We start from the raw sequence: 27126 nt of genomic DNA on the forward strand, positions 1-27126 counted from the left end.
CTATAAGCAGCTGTTTCCAGGTCTTTCCAGCATGACTCAAGCATCCTCTGGAAAGACAGCCTGTTGGGGTATGACCTTACTTCCATCTTACTGAACACTTGGATTGGTATTGCCACAAAGGTGCCAGTGACATCTAAATCTAACTCCAGCCACTGTTAGAAAATATTTAGTCTTGCTTCCTGCAAGGCTAGGTGCACAAGCTTGCTACTACAAAAGAAAAGGCTAAACTGAATTTGCAGAGCTGACAAATAGAAAAGCCATGTTATGATTTGTCAGGTTAGCAAATTTGACAAGGAAATAACTGCAAGAATAAATCTGGGCTCCCTCATTCTAGTTATTATCAGGTTTTGCTTTTGCTTGAAAAAGATAAAACCTGGAGCAACAACAGATGATAGCTGCATTTTGAATTTAATACCCAAGAAAGTCTTTGGAAATGGCACCATTACCAGTTATTACAAATCTCCCCCTCTCTCCCCCCATAAAAAGTTGGCTTAAAAATAATGATTAAAATAGGCCTTGTTAAATATCTCTCAAGACAGCAGAAATATTATTTAGAATTCAAAAAACCAAGGTCCCAATTCAGCAAAGTATATGGATTTTAAGCATACACGTATGAGTATACATATTTTAAGCATACACTTAAAACCTTTCAGATTTAGCAAACACAAGCAAGCACTTATATGCTATTGAGATTAATGGGAATAAAATATGTGCCTAATGAATAAGGAAAGGTAGCTAAATTGAGACCCAGGTGTGGAAATAATTATCCCATTGGCTCAATAGTCTGTAGCTTATTAGACTTTCTCTTCTTGAAAATCTAATTTCTGGCACCACAGCCTAGAAAAAAATCATCTAGCTCTGTCCAAATCTGGCTGCTCTGCAGATCAACTCAGTTTAAGTTCCTCAATTACAAAGGGGGTGGTGGAAGAACTGCCCCACAGTAGCTGAGAATACAGCTTTAGGTGACGCTACCATCAACAACGTACAACAGCAGCAAAGGATGCTTCAAATTCTTTTATTGCTGATACAGTCCAGAATATACTGAGCTAGAGATGGCAAGTGTTTGACAGTAGTAACACAAAACGGACCAAACACAGTATTTAGAGCAAACATCTGCATTTACTAAGATAGAGTAAGTCACCAGCATCCTTGACAAGATTTGCCAAAAGTATGTTTCCTGTAAAACGTTTTCAGAAGATTGCAGAACCACCTGGTGACTTAACATATTAACCGTCAGGAATCGGATTCCAACACCCATTCACTGGAGAGGTTAATTTTGCATCTATCAGCTGTTTCTCAACCTGTAAAGGTCACTGCATGACCTTAACTCACCTACATTCATATAAATACATACAGAAATAAACATCCAAAAAATTTCAGAAAAAGCTATCCAAAGATTAAAAAATATCATAACATGAAATAATCTTATTTGGTTTTATCTCATGTTGTTTGTGAAACTGGAAAGGACCATCTAACCTGAAATGCTGGTTCTAAGTTTGATTTACCTAAGCCAGGCCATTAAGATATTACACACACGTTTACCATTAGTTTTGCCAGCTCTTATGCCTTACCTCTCCCAACAGCATGGACAACTGATGGGCCAAAGCCACGGATTTGGAATCCAAGTCCAACTGCAGAGTCAGGAATCTTCACTGTCCTGAAAAAAGCAAAGAATGTGAGAATGCAGCAAAAGGTGGCATTTTGTCGTTTATCATAAAAATCGACTGTAATGAGTAGGTTACAGGGGTATAAAACTCTTACGCTTTCAGCCAATTCACAATCGCAGATTCAGCACCATTCACATTGCAGATATTTTGCACCATTTATTCAGAAATATGAGCAAGGTACAACGTTGAAAACAATCAGAGAAAGGCAATACGAGTTCACGTAGAATTTCAATATGCTGATTAAGGCCAAAGCATCACAGCTTTAAAATTTCTCCCAAAGGGACTGCAACTGTGGTTAGGATGCCACAGAATAACAATACTGAAAGCTCAGAGAAGGCAGGCAGTCAATCAGCCAAGAGCACAGAGCCTTGGGACCAGAGATCATGGAAAGCCTTGTTACATGAGCTGCTGAAGGTTATGGAGACTAGATTTGTATTAGAATTTTGTTAACATCTAAATTTCTACTTGGCAGCTTTACTGAAAATATACTTTGTTGCAGTTTTTCTGAGCAGCTATACAAAGCCCTGAGTTTTGCAAAGAAAGAATTACCTAATACTGTTTACATAGCATGTAGACATGTTGTAATACACTCTTGCTTTGTTTAGGTGCGATAGCAATAAACCTAGTAACAAACATAACATTCACAAAAACACAGTTACGAGAATCAGAATTCACATCCACTCTTCACACCAAAGCCCTGAGCTAGCCCAAAGTACGCTAAGCATATCGACATGATACCAGCTCAGGCTCCAGAGACAAAGTGGCGCAGTTGCATTGGTCCTTATCAGAGCTAGTTAGGTCATGCATGCACTGCACTGATTTAACTATGCAGCCTTTGCTGCCAGCGCCAGCTCTGCTGGTCTTACTTATGGAATCTCTGCACTGGGCTCCCTTTGCCACTGCAAAAGCAGACAAATTCAAATTGATGCTGAAAAGTGATTTTAAAATACATCTGAAGAATTCTGTAGTAGCTTTGATTTACAGTTTTAAATAATATCACTGCATTATTTCTTGTACTTCCAGTTTTTCCTGATATACGTAATTGTTTAGCATTTGGAGGCAATTATGAGACAAGATGGGACCCAAATTCCATTGGAGCCTATAAATCTTAAAAAATTTAAATGCTCTTAAAATTAATAAATTTCCATTTGATATGTTTTCACAGATATGGTATATTTAAATACATGTATTGTATATTAACTAAAGTTAATACAATCTATATAGTTTCATTCTGAAAATTCTTTATGAACATGCTGATGAGTTAAGCATGAAAGACCATCATTGGCAGTTTAAGCTAAGAATTCACAACGAGAAAATGGTCTCTTCTGCCCACACAGTTGTGCTAGTAGCAGCTTCTAGTAGAAAAGCAGACACTATGGAGAAATAAATTCTCAAATTTCTCTGGCAACATTTACTAGATCTTCTCTGTCAACCTTGAGATTCACCCACATTTTCAGTGGTGAGTTGTGTCAGAAATGAAACTAAAATCTACATAAAAGAAAAGCCAAGTTATGCCTTGTGCGCTTGCTCCAACACCTTCCGTTTGCGCGTGCGTGCATGTGTGTGTGCCTTTTTTTTTGCTGTTGTAGTATCAATCCAGATGATCAACTTTAAGCCCTATTTCCTTCTTTACTCTTTTCCTTATTTGGGGGTGGGGGGTTATTTCTTAAGATGTATCTTTCCTAAAATGCAATGGCTTATTGAAAGGAGAAATACATCTGTATTCTACCGCTTAACCAAAGCCATCCTAAAGGCAGTCTGCGTGTGCTACCTGGTAACAGGGGATGGATCCCTCCTTACTCTCTGAAATTGGACCAAAATTTCTCCTGACTGCCGTTGTTTATCCTCCTCTTTCTTTGGTGCATAGGTAAACCAATAACAACTGCATTCACTTTAATAGACTTGTGCCCATCTACGCATCTACTGAATTCAAACATTAGGCCTCACTTCATATTTCTTTTCCATAACAAGAATTTCACTGAGGTAGCAAGGGTCAAACCTTTGTACAGAAACGCCTCTCTTACATAAAGATCTGGAGTTGTTTACTTGTTACTCTTGTTTACATGACCAGCACAGTTACGGAAAAGGCCCATTAGATCACAAAGTCTAACTTCTGCCAAACCAGGAACTAATCTCCAGACAGGGGAACTTGTTTTATAAACAGAGTATCAGATAAGTGATCAAAACTGCCCATATATTCACGTATACTTGCAGTTTCTGCATGTGCTTAAAGTGGCAGAACTGAAGATCTAAAGCACTGCTGTTTTGCTTTTCCTGACTGACAAATGCAATAAAATAAAACCCAAGCAGATCAGTTTGTTTGGCTTTAACAAAGTAAGATTAGATACAAGGGTTGGTGCTTTGATACTATATCCATCATTTTATTTTTTCATGTTGTTATTTTACTTAATCAGATAGCTTTGTAAGAGACATTTAAAAAAACTAAATAACATCTCAGCAATAGCCAGTTCATCCCCAGCATTTAAAATAACCTTACAGTAGTGCTGTAAGGTTATTTAAAATTTCACTTGTATTTTAAAATTCACTTCAGTTGTAGTTTTTAAAATTCCCCCAATGGCATGACAACTTACTCCCGTGGTTTAGTGCTCACAAGAACCCGTAGGGGCTTTCTGCTGTTTAAACATGCTTTCAGGAAGCAATCCACTTCACTAAAGGGTCGCAGAAAAACCAGGTCACCATTAATAGCAAAGATTTTCTTCCCAACTTCCAAGCCTGCCATCTGGAAAAATAAATAACAGTTGTTTATATGTTTGCCTTTTATAACCACCAACATTATATTTTCTTCTGCTTGCATGCAGCCTCAATAGGAATAACAACACGTACATTTTCTTTACATTCTTTATGCCTTCTTCCCATACTGTGCAGAGAAGACTAACCACACAAAATAGTTCTAGGACTAGTTATTTTGACATACAGCGTACTGTAAACTCTAATTATGAAGAGACCTAAATGAGTCCTAATCTTAATCAAGGTTTTATGACTACTGCAGTATTAGTTAATACTTCTAATAGGTAACACAACAGCCTTCACTGAGCTGGGTTTTTTCTGTTTTCAATGATGTTACCTAATTTGCCCACTTTTCATTCTCCAAAGGAACTAAAGGCTTATTTCAAACAGATGGACTTGATGAATATTTTACTAAATGAATATTTATTAAGTTCCAAAACTGAAGAAGATCCTTAAAAGTTTTGTGGCCATGCCTGTGAGCCAAAAGGACAGCATTTCAGATCACAGACAATCTTTAAACTCTGGTTTAACAAGAAAGAAACCATATCCAGCTACGATGCCCGGAGTACACTGCACTGCTCAAGGCACACGCTAAGCACGTGCATGAGCTTAGTGCATTTGGGATCATGACAGAATCTCACTGTAGAAAAAGACAATACGGAATTACACAAAGCTCAGGGAGCCAACTCATCTCGGATATAGCTCTGTAGCTGTGTTACATTATTGCTTTGCTGTGTCTATTTTTATCATAATTCCTATCCCATCAGGAGATGTACAAGGACTTTAAATCCAGGTCTAATATTTTTCTCTTTTACAAGAGACTCTCATCCTTTTTTTATCTTTACATGTATAGAGACTCATATACTTCTTTGGAAGCAGTATGAATTTACTTCATAGAACATGTAAAGCAATACTAACAAACAGAAAGTCTGTATTTTCTTCATTCATATCCTGAAATTCTAGAGTTTACACAACTGCAAATAAAAATCGTTAAACCTTAGCACACCCTTTACTATGAAATAAATCAAGTACACATTTAAAGAGTAGCATACTTGTTTTATATTCATTTCATATTTTACCAATAAGTGTGTATGCTACTCATTAATAATGATGTCACTGGAATATTATGAAATGCATAAAAATGAATAAAATTTAACTTATATTACTACTCTCAATACAACAAATTACCTGAAAATAAAATGAGTATTAATAATGGTCACAGTTTTGTTTTAAACAAAATAATTTTGGAAATTCATAACTACAGTTTTCTTGGAAAGTTGTCATATTATTGAGCTATCATGTACAATTATAATTTTTCCTAAATGATGCACAAAATGTAAAGCTGTGAACAATTCAGTAAAACACAGAAAATATAATATTTGATACCTCAGCATTTGATCCTTTCTCCACCACTTTAATAATTGGCACTTTATTTTTATCTTCTAAACCAAAACCATAAGTACCTTCATTAGATGTAATCTGAAAAATAAACTTGTTTCAAATATTGTTCAGAAAGTGGATAAAAAGAATTAAACTATAACTCCATTTTTCTCACTATATCCAATTTATTAATCATCAGAACATATGATCATTCAGTTTATTAACTCACCAATAACGACTTGGCTATTACATTTTCCACTACTTTTAAATCATGTTTCATGAGCCTGTGCTTCATATTTGACCCTTCCATTTCTTCATCCGCAAAAAAACGGAACAGCAGTGGTTCATCTTTAAATTCACTTTTTTCTAACACTGTATGAAAGAAACACAGACATCATTTCTTTCTTTTTTTTTTTTTTTTTTTTTTTTGGAATTCTTGAATATCATATCTTTCATGAACCATAAAATACTGGACATGTGCACATTTATTAAATGCTAGCAAACTATTTTGTGTGTGAATCTAGGCAAATTTTAATTTCTAATGTAAATAACAGTTTTTGTTTAGATCCATTATGGATAGCTATCACTAAGCTCATTTTCAAGTACAACATGTGGTTTCACCAGAGAGGAGGACACATTAGCCTGAAAAGGCTGTAGTGAAAATTTCAGGCACAAAGGTTGTCTCCTGAAAGGGATTTACAAACATGATTTTGGAAAGTTCCGCTAGACAGCTGTTGGAGACCAGTGCTCACCACCAAGTTCTGGCACTCTCCAGGTGGTGAAGCATGACAGCTTCCTTATTAGAAATGGGTTTACCGGCAATGTGGAAGCAACTAGAACAGCAGATGGATGCATTTTATATGTTTAAAAATCAAAAGGAAAAAGAACAAATAGTGTCTGAGGGGAAGTTATTCTCCCTCCTTCTCTAAACAAACTGACGGGGAAATCATTTCTTCCTCCTTTTATTTCAGTAAATGACCTGCCACTTAAATCCTTTCATTGAAATCTTGCCTCTGATGGCATTAAATCCAGCCTTGTTCTCCTCATTTTCAATTCTGCACATATCTCTGCTCTCTGCCTTTTTTCTTTGTTCTCTGCTGTCCTCATGATTTTCTCACTTTTTTCTACAGTCCACTTTCTCCTACCATCACAGCTTCACATTTTTAAGTCATGGTCCTTTCATTCATTCTTCAAAAAAGCCTCTCTTTTTTACCTCTTAAGAAATCACTTCTAACATCTCCTCCTACTTTTCTGCCATTATCATTTGTTCCTACACACTTCCTCAATTTTTGTCTTCGCTGTCACTGTGTGAACAGATATACCTGCTTAAGAATTTTCTTTCACAAAGTGGCTAATAGAAATCCCCCCCTAAATCATTCACAGAATGAAACCTCAGTACATATTATAAAATTGACTTAAAATAATTTTCAAATATAAATTAGGTTTTTTTTCTTGAAATTTAAAGCATAGGTCTCTTCAGAAATGCTATAAAACTACTTACTTCCTATCCCTCCTGTAATATCTTTAACAGCCCCCGCATTTCCTTCCTACTAAGCAGATGGCATAAAACAAAGGCAAGCATTAGCTTGTACAGAATGTGCTTACTTACCATGGTGCATAAATCCATTGTCACAAAGAGCTACGCCAAAGATCATAGCTTCCTCCCTGGTCCGGCAATCCCCCTGTTAAACCACAGCATGCTCTTTTTTATATTTTAACAGATGAGTGAAATGTATTTGATACACACTGGTGTAACCTCACAGGGCAGGCAATGCTTGTAGATTATACTTGCCATTGCCACCTTTATATATACATTTATAGTGTATATATAATACAGTGTGTATATATACATACTATATATATTAGTATACCTTTTATAGTTACTAATAGAATATGGAAAGATTTTAGTAACATTGCATTCTCTATAAAAACTGAACATAATAGAATCTAAAAAGGTATTGAAGTTAAAATTGGTATATCTTGACTTGGTGATCAGACTATACCCATCCTCATTCCTAGTTTACCTAAAATAAAACAGAACTGATGACAGCAAATTGATACTACTTTTATCCAAGTAGTCAGTAATTCTGAGTTCTCAGACTCTATCCACTTCAACAAAACCATGAACAGTGTTACGTGCTCAATCACAAAGCTAAGTTTCATTAAAACATTTAAAGCTCAATAGCAAATAAGGAAGATAAGCATAAAAGGGATGAACGGCATGGCTGCTGATGGCTGATTTCTGTTATTTCCTCATTTAAGCAGATTACATTTACACACAAACACTGCTATAATAATTAGAACTCTTAGACAAAGTATTTGCATGTTACTCCACTAAATACAACACTATCTTCCATACTAGAATTTAAACATAATATTCAAAAAAGTACATAAATCCAAAGGTGTACACTTGCCTGTGCAATCAACCAGTCTATGAGTTTGTTAGCCATGACTACAGACTTGTAGGTTCTCAGATGATAATCCTTATCCCTGTTCAAAACAAAACCAAAAAAAACCCCTCAAGAGTACAAAAGAAAAACTTGCATTTTATATACAAGTTGGTACAAGCAAGAATTAAGCCTTTTGTAAATCAAACCTTACGGTATAGATAGCAAAGAGGAGGATGCCCAATCTTACTTGGGCAATAATGCCACTGGAGCATAAAGTGGAGCAAAAAGGTAGTTGTCTTGTTACAGCTGAGACTCTCCAAACAAAATAATAGAGTGCTAGTATAGAAGTGAGTATGTTAATACATACAGTAGGCATCCAAGCATATCCAAGAGGACATAGAAGGTTCTAAGTTTGCAAAGGTCATATTGAACTGAGTTTGCATTCATTTTATGAAGCAGTTATGCTTTTTCCCTTGACAGCCCTTCAATCCTCTTTGATTCTTCCCAAGAGACTAATCTTGAAAGCATGGGTTAGGTTCCTATGTTCAAGCACAGTATCTACAGAATACTCATCTCTTTTGAATGAGTCACTGAGGATTTCCCAATTGGACTCACCTAATTACTGGGGTAAACAGACTGTGAAGGCGACAGTACAGCCGTACACCCTGTTAAAGAGAAAGATGAAGTTAATCACACATTTACACCAAAGAGAACATGAAAGGAATGGGCACAGTAAGGAAGCCTAACTGTTCTAAATGCATTTCATTTAGCTATTAAAAAAATCTATTAGAAAGTCTGTATCTTTTCATGTGCCAAAACTTAAAATTTTGAGATAACAACATTATCATGAATAAATGATGAGACAAAATATTTCTAACCAAGCTTAACCAAGACACATGCAAAAAAAAAAGATTAGCTTTAAGGTAGCATTAAAAGATTATTTTGAGGGCATAGTAATCTAAAAGAAATGTACACAAAATCTGAAAGATTAAGCAATGTTTCTATGCATTAAGGTTTTCCCAATCACCGCTTGCTATTCTACAAACAAAATGAATAACTGAAGTTAAAAAAAAAAATCCAGAGACATTCAATTATATCCATAGGCACCTTATTTACAAATTGAAATTACAACCAGCCAGTAAACCATAAAAAAAAAAAAAAAAAAAAAAACAAAGAACAGATGCAAAATGATTTAAAGATGTGGAGCTTTCTAATTAAAAACAAGCAAAAATTAAAAAAGTATTTGGAGGAGTTCAAGATACCACTATCAAAAATGGTATTTTGAAAATCAGTATTCCCTAACAGACTGTCTAAAAAGAATTATAACATGCATAACAAAACATGGATAACAATAGAAAATTGTGTCAAAACAGATTCCATCACACATTGCTCTGCCTACTCATGCAGTATTGAATGTTCTCTTAGATATACCTTAACATTATATATAGATATACATTAACACATGCCAAGAGATAAATCAGTGACATTATAGTGTAATATCCAAGTGCTGCCATATTTTCCTGTCTCAAAATCATGAAAAGTTTGACTATCAATGAGTTTAAAGGCAATTCTGTTCAATCATTTTGTTATGCTTATAGTGTAGAGATGGACTATACTACCTAAATAGCTACGTTAAAATATCTATTTGATTCCTGACTTACTGCTTTATTAAGGCACTAATAAAAAGCTACTTTAATTTACAAGAAACGGGAAAAAAACCTTGTGTGTATAGCTTTGTATCTACTCAAATGGATTCAAGAATAAATGAACTGTTGGCTTCATAATCATCAAGAAACACGGACAATACATCCTGTATATGAAACCCTTAAATAATTAAAATACACTTCTTAATTTTGTATATAAAATACGTAGCAAAAAGTCAAAATCTGCCCTTAGATATCGATAATTAACTTTGATTCACATAAGTACAGAGCTAGGCAAATGTTGGGGGATGATATTTATCCTAGCATAGTGTTTTACATTATTTTTCAAGCAGATTTTTTATACATTCTTACTAATAATAGCAACTGCTCTGTACCTTAGAAATCACATCCTGCATTTCATTTCTTGGATAATACGTTCCATCATCATATCGGAATCTGTACAGCATGTGTTCAGGTTTGAATTGGTGCTTATCTGTGACTAAAGAAAAAATAATCATGTATTGTTAGGTGCCTTTCTGAAGAAATCAAAAAGAAAGGAGGCCCAAGCAACTCCTTGTAACAACAACCCAATACACAGTAATAGATTTCAGACAGTGAGGGCAGGAAACACTGGTAGATCATTTGGCCTAAGTTCCTTTATGTCACAGGTGACTTTATTTCTTGCAATATTTAAGTAGCCCACAAGAAAGCAGTTTTAAGTCATAGGCACAGAATAGGACAGATAACCAGGCAAGGAACAACCTGGAAAATTAGGCAAGACACATCCAATGATCCTCGCCTTCACAAAGGCATAAGAAAATGTATCAAATAAATCTGACATTGGTTCACTTACTCCCATCCCAAATCTGGTCTAATCCTGAGCGCTTTTGCAAAGCATGTCAACAAATGAGCTAAAAAAGGTAGTGGTTTTTGCAACTATCCAGACTATTGTTTCACATTATTCTCTGTTCCAACTCTTACTGAGGCCCATCTCAGATGATTCAATAAAAATGCAAATGCTCCACAACACATCTGATCAATTATGCACTGGAGGAGGAAAGGGAGAGGGAACTTCTTCCTCCATACATTGCCAGCTGAAGGTCTTAAGTACAAGGGACCTGAAATCATCATGAAGATGTTGAAGCCAATGTAGATAATCCAGTTCCCCGAAGATCCATGAAAAAAGTATCTTAATGTGACTTTTCAGTTTAGAGAGGCTTACAGATTCCAAGAACAGAATGTCACACAACTGTTTGGTCAAAACAGACACATCATATGACGGAAAACTTCTCCTAGAAATGGGACTAAAGCAAGTCCTTCTGAAAGCCAGCTGATTTCATCTGAAGACTGAGGACAGCACTAAGCATTAGCACCATCCTAAGATACCTGTCCTGTGTTAAGTTTTCTTTTGCTTGAAAACACCAACTTTAATTCAAAACTACATTTATGTGGCATCTACTTCCCATAATAGGCTATCATTATGTCTTTGTTGAACAGAGTAACAAGGGCCATAGTGTCACATAATTCTTCCAGTATGCCTTCCTATACCAAGTGATTAAACCATCACCCATTATTCTCTTCAACAAATTAAGCTGAACACCATAAGCTTTGCACAGTAAGGTGCCTTCTGCAACCACTGCATCATTTTTCACACTCCTTCAAGCTCTTCAGCATCTCCACACAGCTCCTAGTGCGTGGACATAAAAACTGACACTATATACGGAGTGGTTTCACCAGTGTCATGTGCAAAAACAAAATAACTTCCCTATTTGCATTTGATATATCTACTAACAGTAAAGTCAAAGATGTTATTCTGACTTTTTGCCACTGTCTTGAACTGGCAGTACATGCCGAGGTGATCATCCACAATAACCATGAAGCTCTTACACATCATTTCCTTCCAACACATCAGGCACATCCTACAAAATTTCCACATATATTGCCTACTAAAAGTATCCAAATGCATTTTAATGGATTGTGACCATTTAACTGAGTAATAAAATTAGTTTTAGTTTTGTAATTAAAAATACTTTGGACAATAAAATATATTCCACTAGATCAACAAACTTTAAGATCTTTTAAAACCAGCAACTACCAGAAATTGAAAAATCACCATCATAATTCTATTGCTTAAGGCCAAATTGTTCCTGACTGCTATAGAGGCGTACAGGGAGGGAATCATAACTACAAAGCACCTTTCCATCCTTGCATGCCTGTAAAAAACAGAATGCAACCCTGAAGAACACAAGCACTGCTCTGTCTTTGCAGCCCCCTACTCACATACGGTCTTACTAAAGGAGTAGGTTCGCAGAAGTGGCACATCTTGAGCTCTGTAAAGCAAGAAAACCAGACAAGGAGGCTTCCTACTCAAATATGCTGTGCAAAATACCAAAATATCTTCAGGCAATGCTGTGAGTGAAGCTGTAAAATCACCTTTAGTTTTTTGTTTGCTTTTTTGCTTTCTATCATACAGACATGATTTGGCTTGTTTTGCTCAAGAAGATGGATGGATGATCATCAGCTACTGAAGAAGGTTTAAGAAAACATTTAGCTACTGTATGTCCTAGTTTTATTTTAAGTAGAATCAGCTGTATGTTCCTAAGGCCATAGTTTCACAAACACTTAAATCTGGTATAACCCCTTATCACCACTAAAATAAGCAACCCTACGTAATTTTCTGTCTCACTTCCACCCATGTGCCAGTACTCCCTTGTGCTGGAATAGGTATTTATATGGCACACAACAAGAAAAGGGAACTAGGTTTAAGCTAGTCTTTACTTTTACTTTTTTGCCAGGGTAATTTTAACTCCCATCAGTACTCCGATCCATGAAACTGCACAGCCACACAAACACCTGTGCTAGCATAAAAGGGACCAGGACAGTTTACTTCAGCAGCTGTACCAGCTTCTACGTTCATAAAACTACAACCTAATATGCATTTATAAAACTATCTGATATACAGATTATTTTAGTAACTACAAGCTTCTTACGCTTCTAACTCTAATTAGGAAGAGCAAGTGACTTGACAATGCAGTTTAGCCCATTGACTGATGCAAGTCTTTTCAGATATCAGAGACAATGCCAGCAGGTAGATTTAGACGAGCACCATACAAACAGATTTCTCCTTTGTGCAAAACTGGAGAAAGAAACAAGGTAAAAAACATAACTTTTCCACTTGCAAGAGTTCACACAACAGCAAGTAAAACAATGCCCATCACAATACGGGTCTGGGCCTTACTAGAATGAAGCCCAACACAGTGAACATAATGGCAGGCACAGTGAATATGCAAAGTCTAACAAAGCCCTCTACAACATTTGCAATGTGAATATCAGCCAAACTTTCTTTCTCTCTTGCTCTCTCCATGAAAACAGATGGTTCATTCAACTTTATTTTAAGAATTCTATTTTCACCAAACCACAGCTGGATCTACTATTCAAAGTAGCATGTCTGGCTCATATTTCTATGCTCCAATATAATTAGCCTTTTATCTCATGAAATTACACAATATTCATTTAACTCTGTATTGAGAAAGTCTGTTAGTGTATTGGAGATATAATTTATGAGATCAGAAGAAGAATCTTTGGCAACAGAATCATTCCACTGACAACAATTCTGTGTGTGTAGCAAACCTAATAGCATCTGACATTTGAATGATGGTGGAGGAAAATCACACAGGCTGTCATTAAAATATTAAAGACTACATGACTACTGAATGAATACCCTTAATATGTTTACTCCTACTCTGTGTATGTTTAAAATGCATAAAGCTAAGCAGCACTCTGTTCTTCCCACTTTCTTTCCAGCCAAGGACACTGAAAACACGGTGGCAAAGAACAACCATCTGCCTCTCAAACTGATTACATTTCTTCAAGTTTTGTAAAATAGCCTCAAAACTTTTTTGCATTCCAAAACTAAGCCCAAATCAGTGCAGGAATCTGAGCAGCTTCTGAAGCATTAGAAGATTTTTGTATCAGTTTTACAAAGCAATTATTGAATTTATTACTGGACTAAATATATAAACATTGCAATGTAAATTACCAATGATTCCACCTAAATTTACACCCTGGATCCATGCTGGAACAGTAACTAACTTCACAGTTGTTTCACTAATTGTTTTTAAGTAACTGTACCTATTGCAATCCACACATCTTCAAAAACAGAAGTTTCTCCAGTTCACTTGTTCAGTCCTGCTGAACCATACCTTGTAAAAGGGACAGAGACAGGCAGCTGATCTTGTAAGAGAGTTTGATATGAAAAATGTTGCCAGTGCAAATTACCTCAAGAAATCAATACTTCTTATTGGCTTATATGACTATCATTTCAGTGATACTTCTCTCCAGAATGAGGTCAGGCCAGATAGTTCAGAGGGAAAATTTCAGCATGAAAATTTGAATTTTAATAACATTCTAATCTACTGAAAATAGGGGCTTACAATTCAAAATATTAAACTGTTGAGATGTAGGCTAGATTCTATCAGCTTCACTTGTTATTTCTAAAAGATAATCAGGCATATTTATGAACAGGGAACTGCAACATTTGTTGCTCACTCCCTTCTACAATTCTTAGTTGATCATGGACCCCTAAAAAGCCTTGCCTAAAGGAAGGCTTATGTCCTTAAAAGCAGTCTACCCTTCTTGAAGTTAAAACTAATTATATTTACCATGATGGATGATGCCATTTTCTAATAAAGCTTGGCCAAGATGAACACCTTCTTCAGATTTGTGTATCTCTCCAATTTCCAATAACCAGGACACGAATTCACTGAATTAAAAACAGATACAAAAAACCCACAAACTTTAAATGTCATACCACCACATCTACTACCTTTTCCTTCCAGTACCTCTTTATATTTGATACATAAGTACCTAAGTTTGTAAGTAGTCTACAAAACTATTTTGTGTAATAGAATTATTTCTACCATAAGTTCACTTTCCAGTTTTATTTATTACATGCAGGGCCAATACTCTGTCCATAATGGGAAACATTTACATGTTCCCTAATTTACATTTTGGCAAAACTCTGGAATGGGAGACAAAATAGCCCTAACAGACACTGAAAATAAACGATGGTTTCTTTAAAAAGCCAAAGAAGATTTTAAGTGTGTTTTCAGCTGGTTAAAATTTACACTATCAAATGCATATTCTACCTTCCAAGAAAGCATTTGGGGAAAGTGGTTAGTTTCCTCTTCCTGTCTTTGATGAGATTCCCTTGTTTGCACATCATTTTGTACAGTCTTTCTCCTTGTTCAGAGATCATCACCCAAGTGTCTTGTTCCATGCCTAGTTTTAAACCTGCCAAGATACATTCAGATTTTATGAAGTGATATTACCCTTATATTTCAAAATATTCCACAAAACTAACAAAACCTAATATTTTTATACATAAAAAAGCAAACCTAAAAGGCATTATTTTCCATTATTATGCTCAGTATCAAGATTCAACTAAACAACTGATCTTCATAGAAACATCATAAAAAATTCCTTATAGTGAAGTTAAATTGTTCCTGAAAATGTACATCTATACCGACATCACCATTGACATCACAGTAAAAATACTAATTCTGTGATTTTCACTGACTTCATTATGTGAACACTTACAAGGGAGGAGTCATCCCTTCTCAAGTTTAAAAGAAAAAGGCTTTGCTTTTACTTTTACCATGTGACAATAAAAATATCCACAGTCATGAAATATTTTCCACATTCCAGTGAACAGTAACTAATTATCTGTTGTGCACTTTTTAGGTTTCACATAAGATTTTCTACAAATGCATATACACATCTTGATTTCTATTTGCTTCAGAATTTTCTCAACAACAAAAAGCTATCAAGGTTTTTAGTTTGATATTTGTTACTATTTTATTTTTTCCTGTTACTCTTTTTGAGAAAATCATTGCTTCTTCTCAGTAACAAAGAACAGTCTTGATGATCAAAACAGTTTTCCTTGAATTACATGTCATATTGGCCACTCACAGAAGCTTGTACTCCCAAGGAGTACCCAAGACCTTTGCAGACCACATGCTTTCTCTATAAAAACAGTTATTAATTCTGGACAAAAACATGCATTTCTGGATTGTCTTATGCATGCCTTATACGTTCACAGTTTCTCTCTTTGTTCAGACTTGCACATTTTTAAAACTTTAACTGCACACCTTTAATATGAGTAATAATCCATCATTTTTTTTAATTCTGCAAAAATAGCAGAAAAAATGTAAGTGTCGTGCCCCCCCAAAAATGATAAGCAATGGTATCTGACACAGATGCAGAAGTGTTTCTCATGAAGCATGAACCTGATGGTGCTGATGCCACATGAACAGATAAAACAACATTTGTTCCTGGGAAAAGAAAATCAATATACTGCTTTTGGAGCTCCTAGGAAACATGTTTTTATTTGTAATGACATGTTTTTATTGACTCTTTGAATCACGTATAAATGCACTGCATCATCAGACTTGAAGACCATCTCCTTTTAGATAAACTTAAAACTTGCTGAATGCCTCAGGTGGCTACATGAAAGCCCTGAAACAGACAGAAATACTTTCCAGCAAAAAGTTTCCAATTCAGCTTCAGTTCCCCTCACAAGAAAATATGATCTATATAGTGGTTGTAGTTGGTATTTCAAATACCACTACTGAAATCTATGGTAAAGTGATTCACTTGGGGCATCCTCTCCCTTTTGCTCAGCTATTGCTGTATGCATTCCAGATAACAATGGAAGTTGGGTTTCCCTAAGTGCATTGAATCTCCAAGTTTCCCAACATGCTCAGTCCATCAAGTCCCAGTCACACAGCACGCTCAAGCTGTATTTCTGTGCCTCACTCCACTGCCACATGCTGTATTTATCCAGTCTGGAGATTAGTGCAACCTGCCCCTCTGTGAGATGCGGAGTCTACAGCATTGCTATGAACAACTCCGTAGGCAGGCCCTGCCACACAGCACTGTGCGGAGGGAACACCTTACCTGAGCCTCGCTCCCTGTCCAAGAGATGTGACAGGCATGCACACTGGATTTAGTTAGTCTCAGACTTAGAAAGGAGAAAAGATACTGCTCTCACATGTGCAGTCACTTAGACTTCAGTGTAATTGCATACATACACATGAACCACACATCTTGCTAAGTAAACATACCGTCAAAGCATCTTTATGCTCACAGTGAATGGGAAAGTGCTTATAGTTACATTTAGATACAGTATTTGAATTCTAAGAAGTTAGCAGTTAGGTTCCTGAATCATTTGGCAACCTGCCTGCAATTAAGTTGATGGGTCCTGCTTCATAAGAGGTGTTTACACAGATGTTTTGAAAAATCACTGTGCTGGAGGAGAAAGATAAATTTATATATTGCTAGAGTAACAGAGATATTCAAGAAATATTTTTAAGGATTCTGTGTTAGAACTCAGTTTGAGTGAAAGCCAAATCCTCTTATGCTCTATTCTCTTCCTATTTCTCTCTTGGTAGTCTCCTCAGTGGAAAGCCAACTGCTCCTACCGAGAGTTGAAAAATTCCCCGAATTATAGGATGCTAAAATCCTAGGACATGAAGCGTTGAAAAGGCTACCTTGAAACCACGAACTTTGTAAGGTTTAGGTCAAACTCACCTCTACTATCAGCTTCTCAATAGTACAGTATGAAATAATAATAAAACATCAACATGAAATACTTACTCTTTTTACTTCTTACCAAAAGGTATCAAGAGGCTTAGGAAACCACGAAACTTAACAACGGTAAAGTGGGATTTGATAAAAATCTTTATAACCAGTTTCACACAAGGCCCTGAACAGAAGCAGACAAACTTGTTTTTTGTTGTGTATGACACCATCTCTACCAAGTTGTTTTTCATTTCTTATTTTAAAAATTTTGAGTTCTTACAGGTCTAGGGCATCTTTTTAACTTTTCTTCTACTATTGATTCTCTATGGATCTATTGATTAGGTAGTGCTCAGATACCCTACTTGAAACTCATGCCCTAGGACAGATGTTATACAAACATCCATTATTCAAACTTCAAAGACATAAGAAAGGAAGACGAAAGAAAGGAAGTATTATAGCTTTCAGTTTACAGCTGAAGCACTAGGCAATGGCTAATATAACAGACCACAGGAGACCTATACAGGCCAGGAACAGAATCCCAGATCCAACCACAAGGTCATATTTTCCTTCAATACCAAGGCTCCATACATCATTATGGATTAGGATATTATGAAATTAGCTCCAGAAGATGATGATGTGTCACCTTTCCCTGGCTCTATTTTGTGCTGGGTTCACCTTGAATACATGACGCTATTCGTGATCACATTCGAGATCAGGATTATATTTCATCCTAGTATTCTCCCACTAAATTCAGTTGTTGGGATGGACAGATTTTCTTTCCAGTGGTTTTTTTTTACTTTCTTGGATGAAGGAGAATGGATCAAAGATGGGGTTGCGGTTTTATTCTGTACCACCTTGTGGTAGATCATCTACATGAAGATCCAACATAGAAAAACTGCTGATTTGAGTAATGGAAGTGTCTAGTCACAAAATGACATCATTACATACAGATCCCAAAAGAAATTTGGAGTAGATCTTCAGATACCACAAACTGTAATAGTTCACATGTTTCAGTAAAGTTATGACTATTTATACCAGCTGAGGACAAGCTGTAAAAAACACAGACCACATCATCCTCCCGTTTCCAAAATAACATTAACTGTGAGCATATATGATTCAAGTCCTTATGTCCTTCCCACCACAAGTTTGGTTTATTTCCTCCAAGCTGGTATACATAAACTTTCAGTTGACCCTGACACTATATGTTTGCGTGGCAGCTGGTTTCACTTTACATCTCAACATAAAAATAGAATATGGACTTCTGGCACAGCAAGACAAAAAAGTTTATTAACATACCTTTTCTTCTTTCTCGCTCTTTCAGAATAGCTTCCAGCCATTCTTGCTTCTCTTCAGGGGTTTTTGCCATACATACAAACCATTTGTTTTTTGCTGTGTTGTGGATCTTCCAGCCATTAACAACAGTATGGCCACTGCTATGATAGTCAGCTGGGAAAAGATAAAATCAAAATAGAATGGCTTGAAGAACAAAAACTCTTAAAGTAAAAATAGAGTTGTTATAATTATAAACTCCGTATTTCCTGAGCATTACCTATAACAACAGGAAAAATAAAAAGGAATTTAAAGTACTGAACTGTTATCTGTGCAGTTACTACACTTACAAACTAGGTAGGAACTTAATGAGCTGTATTCTTTTTACTTTTAGTAAATTTAGTGCATTTTTTGAAATGTAACAGACAAAGAATTGCCTACCATATGGAAGGAAGTATGAACTTGATACTAAAACAGGCAATGTCCAACTTAAAAAAAAAAAACAGATTGCAGTATTTATCAGAGTACTTTTGTTTGCATTATAGTTTATTAAATAATTCCTTAAAAATCAGCGCTGTGGTTTTTCCGCTTAAATTACTGAAATATGCTTTGCTGATCTGAGTAATTTACTATCAAGTTTAAAAAAGGAATAAATATCCAGTGGGAAAAATACAATTTCATTCTGAAGAGTAAGCATATCAGATGCGTTTGATGTATTTTACTTGTTATCTGAATAAAGAAACAGATATACAATTATTTGTTTAAACTAACTGAAATATAATTAAAAATTTAGTATGTTTAAAAAAATGCATTAATCAAATGCATAGTTTTTGAAATATATTCCTAACAACCCTATGTTCAGCAAACATATTATGGAAGAGAGGTAATAATTGCTGATGTTCTTAGATATACTGACTCTTAATATATAAACTTCTATGCTATAAAGAGCAGTCATTTTATTGCTTACTACTTTCTCTTAACTTACATACCTTGAAATTTTTGATTTTAACATGCTAGCCCATGAATCTTACTGGAAATCAGCTAAACAGGCTTTTATTCTGAAACTAACACCCTTGTATAACATGAATAATCTTCAGTAGGATTACATGCATTTCCTTGCGGAAAATTTGCAAGGCCCCAAATGCCCCATGATAACAAATATGATTTTTGTATAAAATATAGATTAAAACTAGAACTAGCAACTATTGTACAAAACACTAAGAAAATCAGAGGTTAACATTCTCTCATTACTAACATTCTCTCATTACTAGGCAAGAAGATCCTAGGGTCAGCCCTGAACTACTCTAGGAACTTCAGAACTTTATACTTTGCAAATACTTTTTCATAATTCAGCCCAGGTTTGTATAATGAGATGGGATTTTCCAAAACCGAAACCTTTGCTGAAATGCTTGTTAAGATTTATCATGAATCTCAGCAGACACACTAGTATCTTTTCAATAACTCTGCATTTTAATTAGATGGAAAGCAGCCAATTTTTGTAGACACAGTCTGGAAAATGTCAGGCACTACTACAAAATCATGAGATTGATGGCTAATTTCTGAACAAACACAACATACTAGTACTCAAAAAGGTTTAAGAAAGTGCAAACAAGTGCATAATGGAAAAATTTGGATTAATTTATTTTTGCAACTTTGTGTTTATACCACTTCTCTACTTAACTTATTTTTAGGCGTATAAACTATGCACAACATCCTTCACCCCTTTAAAACCACTGTTTCTTAAAAACTCACCATCATGTAACATGCACCCTCAGAAAATCAGAGTCAAAAGTCAAGCAAAAGAAAAAAGTCACAAATAGGAGCTATCAGCTTACAGCCTTATGGAGATCAGAGGCAGAAGGGTTGCTGGAGGAAGGAGGGCTAAGTTCCCTTTGTGTTATTTAAGCAGATACTTATAAACGTTGCAATATGGCACTAGTAGTGCCTTTTTATTTTAAGTTACTGGTTATATGCATAAAACTATGGGGTGATATTTTTGCTGTGGTCTTTTTTACCATAGCCATGGAACTCTTCTCAGAAATAATTACATCTAACATCACAACACCCTTGTTTGGTAGGGAAATACTCTGAGCTCCAATGTAGAGAACTGCAGTGGTTGAAATTGTGGAAGAAGTATTCAAAGATTATGGCTCAGATAAACAAAGAGATTTAGATATCTACATTTCACTTTGAGCAGAATTTTGATTTCAACTTGATAGTTCAATTAATAAAAGCTGGCTCATCCAGCCACTTAGGTATCTCAATGCACAGATGACAGTTTGAAAACCTAACTGCCTTGGCATCTAAAGTTACGTAACTGCACAGCCAAAAGTGCTGGCTGTTTGACTGCATTTATCTCATGCCATTACAAACTCACTGAACTGAATTCTATGAAGAGCTGAATCAACTAGTTGGGTGCTAAGACTACCTGATGTATATACATGGCAATGAGTTCAGCAGGAAGACAACTGGTAACTACCTCTACATTTTGCAGTAAAAACCCACTACACTGGTGCCCAGCTTAGCTCAAACCCCTGTCTTGCACAGCAACACCCCTGATTTCTCTTTTGCTCCTCATGTTCCCTATAACTGCAATCTTCTGAGGTCCTCATGAGCTATATGTCCTCCACAATACATCCATCCCCATCTTCCTCTGGACAGCATTTTCAGCATTCCACTAGCATCCCATATACTGTATACCATCATTGGATTGTCAATAGGAAAAAATCTGATCGAGAACTACACGCATGCTGTCTGGTTGTGTGGCCAGCCAGGAGGCATGCATGTTTGGACTGGCCAGCTGCACAGGAAGCAAAACCACTCTTCGTGGCTAGGCAGTCACAGCTGCGAGTCAGGCTAAATGGATGATTTGCAAGCCTGCCATAACAGTCAGAGTAGAAAGAACCGAGCGAGAGCTCAAGTTGCTCCATGCAATAAGCTTAACAAATCATTAAGCCTCCAGCTTCCCAAGAAAGGTGAAGTAAGATGACCTCGTCTTCTAATGATACTTGCTGACACATTAAAGCCTGTAATTTGAAGTGTGATATACTGTTCAAAATTCAGGATTCAAATATTTTTGAGAGATGCATGACAAGCAATTTGTTACAGCCATATACAGTAGAATTTGTTTCTACACTTTAAAAAAAAGAAAAGAAATTCTATATGAGAGTATTTCTAAGTTTCTTAGACCACAGGTTCTTAGGAGCACCAGTGTTCAGAAACAGCAAATGAATAGTTGCTGCATAATCTCAATTCCCTTCCTCTTCCATATACTTTTTGATGCAGTCTCCAGTTGCTATTACCACACAGTGCTTTTTCTGTTTCATGCTTGCCTCATTTCAAGACAATAAGGGGACAGAGAACTAAGACTGCATAAGCAACTATATGCTTGATATTTCCTAAGTCTCAAGTAGTTGTCTTCACAGACTAAAAAATATTTATTTAATGGCTGGTGAATGCCATTAGAAATATACTTTTCTTTCAAAATTGAATTTTAAAAACTGAAGAAACAACAGGACAATAGCATTGCTATATAGACACCTTTCATAGACTTTTAAGTGGTGGTGTAGCCACTCTGGTTTAAGAACAAATGCCTTGGTAAGTAATATGCATTCTATTTTAATCGGTACAATCAAAAAAGCCAGAGTACTCTATGAGGTTGAAACAAAAAAGAAAGTTTCCACCAATTGTACTGCTCAGCCAATGTCTAATTTCATCACTGAAAAATTGCTTTTTTAGAAAAAGCATTGTTCACTTCTATAGGCAAGTCATGACCATAATCATAAACTGCACCACCAATCTCCATTTTCGTAAGTCTATGCTTCTACTCACTAACAACAGACTATAGCACTACATTACAATCTATCCATGCTGTGTGACCACAAGAAAGGAAATTGGTAGGAAAAGCAAGAGAAAGTGAGCGAGTGAGGGAGGGAGAAGGCGAGTGAGAGAGAGAAGGCGAGTGAGAAATTGAACAAGCAAAAATGAGCGAGAGAAAGCAAGAAAGCAAAAGAAAAGGAAATGGCAGAAAGAAAGGTACCTCAGGCTAGTGAAATGACACTGATATTTCTGTATCTGAAAGAGAACCAGAGAAAGGAGGGATAAAATGGCAATAATCACAAGAAAACGTTATTTTAGGATATTGGGCAAACTGAAAGGGAGGAGGCAGGAAATCTGGCGGTACATGAAAACAGAAGGTAAGCATAATCTACAAAACAAAGTAACCAAAGCATCAGTTATTGTCTCAGATGTGTGGAAAGGCGGATGGATTTTAGAAATGTTGCATATATAAAAGTCACAAGATTTGATATGGCTCAAGAGAAGAAATAGGAAGGAAGGAAGACAACCTTCAGTATTGTGTGCAAGTCTAAAGAAAATGGGGAATGTAACAAAATTCCCTGAGGCTAGAGGAAATGAGACTACTGATGTCTGGAATGAAGCAGGAGATGCTTTATGCTTAGCCAAATTACACTTGAAGAATCATTAAAGAAGAAAATTAAAGGGCGGGAAGGAAAATGGACAGGGTGAAAGAGATATGGACTGGACAACTAGAAAAAGAAATCATCATCTAGGTAGAATGACAGCTCATGATGTCTCCTGGGAGTTAGATAACAAAAGAAGAAAGGTATGACAGACGGAAGGAGGAAGGAAGGAATATTCACTAAAGCCAACGCTCAAAGGGTGGCAATACATGGAACTGGAGCCAGGAAAAGAAAAAGTTACAAAAGTCCCGGAATATTCCTCAGGAAGAAGATGGTGGCTTACAAGCCTCTGTGACCACAGTAATGTCAAGAATTATGAAGAAAGAAATGCCATATTATGAAGGCTGCTTGGTGTCCCCTGAAAGAGAATTTTCAAAGTCACAGAAAAGTGCAAAACAGACTGGAAAAGATAACTGGAAATCAAATATGAGTCGTATAGAAAGTGCAAACATATGCATATTGCCAAGTCTAAGAGAAGAGCATACGCCTATAGGGACAAAATCAGAAAAGCTAACACACAAAATACATTCCACTGAGAGAGCGATATAAATGGTAACAGGAAAAATATCTTTGATTTCTAAGGCACATATAAGGAAGATGTACAAAAATAAAAAGGGGACAGTAGTCAAATAACAGATGACATGGAAGACTGAAATACTCGACTGCTTTTTTTGCTCATGCACAAAATGCTAACTGAGCCTTCGTATTTGGCACAAATAAAACTAACAAGTAGGTAGGAATACAAGCCAGAAAAGGAAAGTAATAGGATATAGAACAGTTGGATAAATTATATTCAAGTTAATGAGGCCTGATGAAATTCACTATAGAGTACCTACAGAAATCTCTAAATCACTACCTAAATCAATCGGCCTGGTGAAGGACAAAGTCTGTTAAACAAAGAATGTCTCGAAGGGGTCTCACAGTTAGCACTTTCCAATAGTTTTATCAAGAACTTAAATGATGCAGTAAGTACATAGTTTGTGAGATGGGCTGCAAGGTCTTTGTGGGATAAGATAAGAATTCTGAATTCTTAATAAATTATGGAAAAGGTTGGTCTTCAGTAAAATGAAATTCAGTACAGAAAAAAAGTAATTACTAGTAAAAAAATAAAATAAAAAAACACCCACAGGCAATTAACATAGTATAGGATATAACTGGTACTGCACAAAAGGATTAAGTGTGGTACTCTGTGTGGTACTCTGGATCACAAACTAATGTGCTACATGTATGTAATGTGCTACATCTGACATGTAGCACAATGATGGCAATTATTCTGTTCTACTTGGCACTAGCTGGGTCTCAGGTTGGGACGAAAGATGCAAACAAACTGAAAAAATGGTCAGAGGATACAAAAGTAGTAGAAGATTTAGAAAACATGACCCATGAGAAAAGGTTGAAAGTATTAAAAAGAAGAGATTGAGGAGAGACATAACAGCTTCCCAAAAGATACGTTTGTTGCAATGAGAACAGTAGTCAAACTGTTCTCCAAATCCACCAGTAGAATAAGAAGTTAGCAAATAATTTTGAAAGCAGGGAAATCAAGATTAGAAAAGAATATTCTAACTTTTATGAAATATTTCTAACACCTATGAAGGCCTGAAACAGCTTATTTAAGCTGTGTGGTCCTTGTCTTTTTTTTTTTTTTTTTTTTTTTTTTTTGTGTGTGTGTGTGTTAAATAAGTTAGATTAGTAGATGTGGGCATCTAGGGAAAGTTGATATTATTTTAAAATCAGAAGTGATAATAGCTTCTGAAATTTCCTGCAGACCTATATATTTACAGTATCACGTCTTTCCTACAAAATTTTTCTTGTTCTACATTAAAACCCCCCAAATGCTTCAGATTTTCTTCATTAATTGAAAGGAAATAGTAATAACTGGCCAAATAAAGTTTCAGAAAACTCAAGTTTCTCAAATGCAAATTGACATTTACAGAGGTATTTAGGGGTTTCACTTTTCTAATGCATGTCAAAAAAGTTACAAGCAATCATATGGATTATCTCTCTGGAGGTATTAAAAAATAAACAACTTTTTTCTTGAACTCTTATGTTACAATTCCAGCATTTATAATGTTTGATTCTGAAAAAGGTAACTTTTGCCTTCTCTTTTACAAATGCATCACATATCTAGGGATCATCTATTTAGGAGTGCTGGAATGTTAAAAGTGAAGTTAAATACACCGGTTCAGTCAAGCAATAAATGTCACCCATTGTATTAGTGTAAAATAGTCATCTGTGACTGCCCAGCTAATAACGTATGAAACCAATGATGTGTCACAGAAGCAGAGTGTTGATGAGAGTAGACTGCTCTTTTAAAGTGACAGCTTATTCTTTCCTTCTAAATAGACAGAGCAGTCTTCATTCTCCATGGATTCATGAAGCTGTTTACATGTGATTTCAGCACCTTGGAAGACGGCTCTGTGAACGAGCAGCACAAATCTACTCACCTGTTCCATCATCCACGTTCTCTACCTCCATCACTTCTGTGTTTATTCTGCCCCGAAAAAGGTAACGATGGCCATCTGTAGATGCTTTGCTGTTCTTCAATCGCCTGATAAAAGAAAGAGCAGATGAGTACGTCACCACCCAGTGCTATGTTTCTGCAATGCTACCTGTTCACATAGCGTTCAAAGATCACTGTAAGAACCACAAGCCACTTACACTGCTGCCATGCAAACCATGGTAAAACTGGGACACAATATTTATCACGAATTAATTATAATTTTGCTAACACAGACTTGTAACACCTTTCAGGAAGCAATGGGACTAGAAAAAAGAGATAGAGGTCAGCCTGACAAAATGGGCTAAGCCAATGTGTCAGCCCACTACACAAATACATACAGACATTGTGTCTCAAGGAAGAAAAAGTTCACCCATCTTTTCTTCGAACTGCTCAGTTCTCTCTCTCAGCCAGGCATTAATTCAATGCTGTTTCTTGAAATGCTGACCTTATGCAAGCTCCTGGCAAGAATTCCACTAACTTCAACGACAACTAACTTTGATTTTGGTCAACTACGTTTACGCAAGTCATTATTTGATACAGCAATCTCAGGCTTTGTCCATTCTGTGGGGCCCACAACACTTCCTAGGTCCCAGTCTGCACACTTGTTATGTCCCAGATCCTTATTAAAATGAGGCTGGGACAGGCACCATCCTTTCCTACACTTTTTTCCCCACAATCGGGTTCCTGAGAGATTCAGGCAACTGCAAAAACAGAGAACCAGATTGCAAGACACATTTCAAATCTGCCCCACCATCCAGACAGAGCCATAGACTCAGCACTTGCTTCTTCAACTACAAGGAGTACATTTCACAGGCTTCATCTGTGGGTTAAAGCACACATTTTAATATTAAACCATCTTAAATACAGTGAATCTTCCTGAACCAAAGCTTATACATGAAATAAGCATATTAACTAGTCAATTAAAGCCACAGGCAGAATGTAGAAGGTGAATCAGGGGCCCTTATTAGCTTTTCCAATAAAGGAATGAAGGGAGGGGGAAAAAAAAAAGCTGAGCTCTCACAATATATGTGCAATTGAATTGTGGAAACCATTGCAGCTGGACACTGCTTATGCTAAAGCAAAAATGCTACCTCTGACAAGGCTAAGCTGCAAATTGCTGGCTGGTAGCAAAGTTTAATCAGGAAAGTCTCACTTTGTAAATGCCCTGTTCCAATGCTCCTTTGTATCCACGTGCCACTAGTTGCCATCAAAGACAGAATACTGCACGAGGAGGATCTTTCCTCTTAACTGGTTTAACCGCCTTATGCTAGTCAAAAACTTCAAGACAAGGGCAGTATGACTAAAAAACGAAATAAGAAAACCTTTAGATATAAATCTTCTCCTACACACATGTAAGCTTCATACATGGGTTTTACATCTCTAAAACATGGAAGAACAAAGACATTTTTTCTTCTTCCTGTAACACCTAATGGCTAACTAAATGTTATCAAAAGAACAATAATTATG

General features: G+C 36.1%; 1 protein-coding gene across 1 annotated transcript in view; it reads right to left on the reverse strand.

The window, feature by feature from the left end:
- Positions 1 to 27126, reverse strand: part of PREX2 (phosphatidylinositol-3,4,5-trisphosphate dependent Rac exchange factor 2) — a 183957-nt gene that overhangs the window by 90907 nt on the left and 65924 nt on the right. Inside the window, exons 9-20 of the mRNA XM_026115194.2 lie at positions 25604 to 25707; positions 18706 to 18855; positions 14976 to 15120; positions 14490 to 14590; positions 10224 to 10327; positions 8801 to 8850; positions 8210 to 8285; positions 7405 to 7477; positions 6025 to 6167; positions 5802 to 5894; positions 4259 to 4407; positions 1572 to 1657 (exon numbers count right to left, since the gene is read on the reverse strand). Of these exons, the coding sequence (XP_025970979.2) occupies positions 1572 to 1657; positions 4259 to 4407; positions 5802 to 5894; positions 6025 to 6167; positions 7405 to 7477; positions 8210 to 8285; positions 8801 to 8850; positions 10224 to 10327; positions 14490 to 14590; positions 14976 to 15120; positions 18706 to 18855; positions 25604 to 25707 (1274 nt within the window). The remainder of the gene's footprint in view (positions 1 to 1571; positions 1658 to 4258; positions 4408 to 5801; positions 5895 to 6024; positions 6168 to 7404; positions 7478 to 8209; positions 8286 to 8800; positions 8851 to 10223; positions 10328 to 14489; positions 14591 to 14975; positions 15121 to 18705; positions 18856 to 25603; positions 25708 to 27126) is intronic.

This window comes from Dromaius novaehollandiae, chromosome 2 (assembly GCF_036370855.1).
Source record: "Dromaius novaehollandiae isolate bDroNov1 chromosome 2, bDroNov1.hap1, whole genome shotgun sequence".
Lineage (NCBI taxonomy): Eukaryota > Metazoa > Chordata > Aves > Casuariiformes > Dromaiidae > Dromaius > Dromaius novaehollandiae.